We start from the raw sequence: 6,000 nt of genomic DNA, 5'->3' as shown, positions 1-6,000 counted from the left end.
ATGACGTTTAAATTAACGTAATTTTTTGGGATAAATAATGACGTCATTTTTTAAGTCTTTTTTTATGTTGTTTTTTATTTAATTTCTTAATGATATTTTTAATTTTTTCTACTATTTAATGTCTCTTTTATGTATGCGCAAATGATAAAAATATGTACTGTTGAAATTTTTTTTTAATTTCAGTTTCGGATCAAACAGAAAATAAATTGATATTTTTAATTTAGTTGCAGGTAATAATTCTAAATGAAATGTAGTTTGTTAATTTAATTTCGGGTAAATCAAAATTATATTAATTTTTTTCATTAAGTGTCGAAGTAACATAAAATTAATCTCAGATTATAAATTTATTTTGTATTGTATCAAAATTAAAACAAATATTTTTGCTATGGTATTATTTAAATGGAAATAACAAAACATTATATTCAAGACTTTATTTAAAATATTTATAAATGCTATCAAAACTTAAAATTGCATATTTATTACAGTGATACCAAATGTGATTAATAAAAGACACTTTAAGAAACTTGAACATTTTGTCCGTCTTTTAATTTTCTTCTCTCGTAATATATTTTCTCAGATAAATATTTCCACGTTTTGTCTACTCTCCTCTTGCGTTGTGCACCTGTAATTTTTGCTTTGGTAACTTTTTCATAGAGCAAATCTGAAATGTAAGTAAAGAAAAATTTTTAATAGATTCAGAAAATTTATTTTTGTAAAATTAGAATTTTTAAAATAGAAACAAGTAATTGTGGTCTTAGAATGCAACAAGGGGATACGCGCCATGTTAACTAAATGGTACATATCTCCATGTTGAACGTAAGCCAGCTTAATTGTACTCAATTATTAAGAACGCATATAAATACAATTCAACTTATTTATTTGTCTGATTTATTCATTCATGATTTATTCATTCATTAAGTGACAAATTTTAATATCAATTAAAATGTGAAAATGATTTATATTTGTAAGACCTTTTACGAATTTGTATTTTGAGGGCGTTAGAACCTGTCTAACCTCATCCTCATTTGCATGCTTATGAGCTCTTGTTTAATTAAGACATTTCTTTTGAAGACCTTCTCTTCCCCAGATTTTTACAGCTAATTCCTTGACGAATTTAGAATCGTTTTTAAGTTTCATAGATTCCCATACATCCAAGTGAATATGAACGTTTTCACCAACATGTACCTACAGAAAAAATAATTTTATAAATATGCTTTTATTTTTTAACAACGTTATTATTATAATATACATATTCATGAAATCTTTTCAATTGCTTAAAAAATAATTTATTTATTTAAATTAATTAAATAACATTTACTTTAAATACTAAATTTTCTTTGTTTTAAATATAACTTATTCCATTTAAATAAAAGTTATTCCATACAAATGAATATTCATTTGATAATATACAAGTATTAATTATTTGAATTAAATTAATTTTTTTCAGTGTATACTTACTTGATCATTGTCCACAATTTCCTCTACCCTTTGAAATGCATTATGTGCATTTGTATTACGGACCTCTACTTGGCGAGAATTTTCATTTGATGTCTCTTGATTGTGTAAATCAGTCAACTATAAGTTTTAAATGCACGAAAAGAATAAAATCTATAGATACCTTATACTTTATTTTTTAATTGTTTTAAATGTTCTTTTAAATTTAAAACTGTTTAATAAACAACTATTCAAAATTTATTTTATTAAAAACTAAAAGAAATTTATGGAACTTACTGTTACCTAATGTGTCTTCCAACTCACCTTCAGTAGACGGACGTATATTTGGAGGCGAACGAACTGAGCGTCGATCCAACACTTTTCTATTTGTCCTATTCGAATTTGAAAATAAAGAGCGTGAATGCCCACGAGTTTTACTAGATGCAGAGGATGAAAGGTCGCCAGTACGGTCATGTGATGCGTCTTCCTCATCTTCAGTAGACGGACGCGTATTTGGAGGCGAACGAACTGAGCGTCGATCCAACACTTTTCTATTTGTCCTGTTCGAATTTGAATATAAAGAGCGTGAATGCCCATGAGTTTTACTAGATGCAGAGGATGAAAGGTCGCCAGTACGGTCATGTGATGCGTCTTCCTCATCTTCAGTAGACGGACGCGTATTTGGAGGCGAACGATCTGAGCCTCGATGCAACAAATCTGGAAAAATAAAATAGTAAATACACTGAAAAAAATTAAATAGATAGTAAACTGACATACTATAACAAATATGTACTTTTATTGTTAATTAGAATATGTACTTTTATTGTTGATTAGAAATTTTACTTTTAATAAAATTGTATAAATTTATTATTAAAACTTTCCGGAATTTTAAAAAAATGTGCTTACTTACTCTGAAAAAACTGAAATATTACTTGAAATTGCACAGTTGTTTTTAAAGAATAGGTATATTGTCCCGATTTACCCCAATTGACTCTATTAGCTAGTATTTAAGAAGTGATTGTAAAGTAACTCTTACTATTGTTTGAAGTAGGACCAAAATCATCATTATGAAAAAGAATGCGTGTGTCCGTTGAAGTCGACGGAGAAAGAATCGTATCTAGAAATAATTTATTCAATTTTGTGAAAAATATTATATTGTATGTATACGGGCAATTCTACGAAAAAGTGGACATTTTTGTATGTATGAAAATGTTAAATTTAAATTTTGGGGCATAATATATAAAGGATATACATAATTGTAATGTCGTTACGCACGGATAAAAATGTCTGCCTCTTCATGCACATACATATAAAAATCTTACCATTAGTTTCCTCATTTTCCAAAGAATCTTCGTCAGATTCTTGAAAAGTTTTTCGTTGCTTTAATAATTCTGAACGTCTTTCAAAAATTTTATTATGCTCCCTTTGTTTGGCTTCAGCGGTTGGGAAGTTTTTTTTTTCTTAACAACCTATAAAAAATTAGTGATTTTTTATTTTCTTAAAGATATGAAATATATGAAATATGAAACTGACACTAGCACCCAATTAATTTTTAAAGTTAAATATTCTTTTTAGCTTCATTCAAAGAACTTTAAAATATGTAAATTATTTCAGAAATTATTTTACTTTCAATTAAGCAGTGTAAACTCAAAATTTTTTAAATATTTCTAGAAAATTAATCAAATTTTTTGTTTGAGGTTTCATTTTTAAAAATTGTTAATATTTTTTAGTGGTTTAGAGGGTAAAAATGTTAATATATCCAAAAAATAAAAAATTCTTTAAAGCATTAAAAAAGTAGCATTAACATTTTTTGTAAATAGTGTACTTTTAATTGACAGCTAGTATGTATATATGACAAAAAAATTTCCTAATTGAATAAATAATGTATTCCATTGTTTTTTTTTAATTACAAAATTTTAATTACAAAATTATCTATTGAAGTTTATAAAATGTTTACGTAATTGTTGGAATGTCAAAAATTACTTTACCTTCTTTTGTTTCTTCTTTTTGCCTGTATCTGAGGAGAAACTTAAGTTACGGATGTTTGGTGTACTTAAACGCTTAAGCGCTTTCTGCTCCTTAATATTCGCTTCATTGGCTAAAATTGAAATAATAATAAATCCATTAATAATACAAGAAAAGTTACAAATCATCGTATTTTTTGTCTGCAATGTTAATTTTTTTTAAGTTTTAGTGCATTATAATTAACTGCATCTGCATATATACGCCGTGCGGAAGAAATATTATTTTTTAATCTTTAGATTTTTATAAAATTATTATCAATGATATATTCAAAATTGATTATTTAATTAAATATAATTATACTTGGTTTTATTAAAACAATAAAAACTTAAATCTTTAGTTTAGACGGTTCTTTTCTGCTTCTAAAACATCTAAGTAAGAATTTTTGAAACATAATAGATCTAAAACTTGAAAAATTTTATTTTTTTCTAAATGTTAATAATTTTCCTGTAGTTTTTATATGAAAAATCACTATGTAAAAGTATTTTTCAAAAAAAAAATTTTATTATAGTTATTAACATTGGAAAATGTTTGATAATTTTTTTTAAAATTAGTAACAGGAAAATTTTTTATCGATTTCAAATATTAAATCGGCATATTGTTTTTTAATAAATAAAACTATTGTTTATTTTATGAAGATCCAATATCTTTAAACAAAAACATTTTTTATTTAAAATTTAGATTCAAGACAAAAATAATGCCGTTTGAATCTTTGAAATCTGTCAGCAAGATTTTCTGTTATTAATTTTGTTAAAAGAAGTAATAAAAATTTTCAATTGTTAATAATAAGAGTAAAATTTTTTTTTGAAAAATCCTTTTACATAGTGATTTTTTAATGTAAAATGCTATAGAAAAGTTAACATTTAATAAAAAATAAAAATTTTCAAGTACATATTTAATATACCACGTTTCTGTAATTCTGATTGATGTGTTAAATAATAAATAAACAGTCTCTACACAATATGTTCAGTCATTTTAATTCAAAACAAGATATTAATATTAAGTGTAAATTTTTCTCTTTCTAGAAAATATAATATAAAGAAACAAATTCAAAACAGTTTTTATTTCCGTTTATTTGTTTAACTAACGTGCAGGCTCTGGGTCACTTACCTTATTTCTATCATTCTTATACTTGAAAAACAATTGATTTTGATTAAATAACTAAATTAAATGCATGGTCTACTAAAATTAATATTACTAAAAATGTAACTACCAAAAATATTATGGTACTCCCATATAAATGACAAAATTTTAATTGTAATATATGAAATTAAATTTTTGTGCTTTAGTATATATAAATTTCATAAAAAAATTGTTTTCCGAAATTTTAAATGTTTTTGTAGGTATTGTAAATAATTTATTTCTTAAATTAATATAAATAATTGATACTTTTAAACTACTTTTCAGATTTTAATTATAATTATTAACCCTTTAATGGCCAGTGGTACACATACGTACCACCTACTTCAAAAAATCATAACTTTCCTAAAACTTAACGGATCAAATCCGCTAAGGTCTCATTTTGAAGGGGTGAACGAGAGTAATTAATACATATGCTTCTCATTTTCCAAAAAACTACCCTTTCTGAAATACACCCCTATAAAAAACGCGAAAAATGACAAAAATTTTAAAAAAGGTATAAATTTAAGAAAAAAAATTTTTTTCGGCTTACGCAGTAACAAATGTTTAAAAATATTGTAATCTTTGTAAAAAAAAATTAATAACAAAAATTTTCCTCGGGGTAAAAAGAAAATTAATGAAAACTACCCCCAAAAAACAAAACAATTTAAAAATCTACCGAATTCGCCTAAAATTTATTACTCGGGGGTTTTCGAGGTCGCTGATTACGAATCTGATGTCAGTATTCAAAAATTCAAAATGGCGGATCCAATATGGCGGCCAATAAATTAAAAATTCATCATATTCGCCTGAAACTTGTTACTCGGGGGTTTTCGGGGTCGCTGATTACGAATATGATGTCAGTTTTCAAAAATTCAAAATGGCGGATCCAATATGGCGGACAATAAATTAAAAATTCATCATATTTGCTGGAAACTTGTTACTCGGGGGTTTCCAATGAATCCTTTCAGTATGGAACGATAAAAGAAAAAAAGAGAAAGGAATAAAAATTGCAAAAGGTAAAATGTCGTAAATTGGTTAAAATTAATATAAATTATCTTTTTCCAGTTTTCAGAATCACAATTGTTCAACATTGATAAAAAAATATATCAAACCATTTACCCAATATACAAAGATAATAACAAATTTCTCCAATAAAACTATAATTGTATCTACGAACAGTTATTAAATAGGGGTGAGTTCTGAGGATGCTGTTTATTATTATTTTCATCTATAACTGTGTAATTCTGAAAAACATTTTATGATTTAACCCTTTAAAGCCCGAATTATTTCCACCGATTCGATTTCAACCACACTTGGTATATAATGGTTTTTGGGGTCGCTGATTACGAATCTGAAGTCAAAATTGCAAAAATCAAAATGGCGGATCCAATATGGCGGACGAAAAAATAAAAAATAATGGGA

At 25.6% G+C, this 6,000-nt stretch overlaps 1 protein-coding gene across 2 annotated transcripts; it reads right to left on the bottom strand.

The window, feature by feature from the left end:
- Positions 1-424: 424 nt before the first annotated feature.
- On the bottom strand, positions 425-3,637 carry LOC122498436. 2 transcript variants are annotated; one of them, XR_006301227.1, is made up of 7 exons: positions 3,423-3,637; positions 2,757-2,903; positions 2,471-2,551; positions 1,759-2,151; positions 1,459-1,575; positions 972-1,185; positions 425-661 (listed from the first exon to the last, which is right to left on the bottom strand). XR_006301227.1 is itself a non-coding variant. In XM_043606156.1 (6 exons), exons 2-6 carry the CDS (start codon positions 2,769-2,771, stop codon positions 1,048-1,050), a joined length of 744 nt encoding a protein of 247 aa, XP_043462091.1. In that variant the 5' UTR covers positions 2,772-2,903; positions 3,423-3,637; the 3' UTR covers positions 854-1,047. The 2 variants fall into 2 exon arrangements, 1 of the variants encoding a protein (XP_043462091.1); XM_043606156.1 differs by lacking the exon at positions 425-661 and having other exon boundaries at positions 854-1,185.
- Positions 3,638-6,000: the final 2,363 nt, after the last annotated feature.

Source organism: Leptopilina heterotoma, unplaced genomic scaffold (assembly GCF_015476425.1).
Source record: "Leptopilina heterotoma isolate Lh14 unplaced genomic scaffold, ASM1547642v1 Lhet_15, whole genome shotgun sequence".
Taxonomy (NCBI): Eukaryota; Metazoa; Arthropoda; class Insecta; order Hymenoptera; family Figitidae; genus Leptopilina; species Leptopilina heterotoma.
The sequence above is the reverse complement of the archived record's forward strand: the minus strand, read 5'-3'. Positions and strand labels throughout refer to the sequence as shown.

Coding starts and splice junctions, on each gene's coding strand:
- LOC122498436 (XM_043606156.1), bottom strand. Junction 2,152..2,470: donor TGGTCCTACTTCAAACAATA/GTAAGAGTTACT, acceptor TTATTTTTCCAG/ATTTGTTGCATCGAGGCTCA. Junction 1,576..1,758: donor TATACGTCCGTCTACTGAAG/GTGAGTTGGAAG, acceptor TAAAACTTATAG/TTGACTGATTTACACAATCA.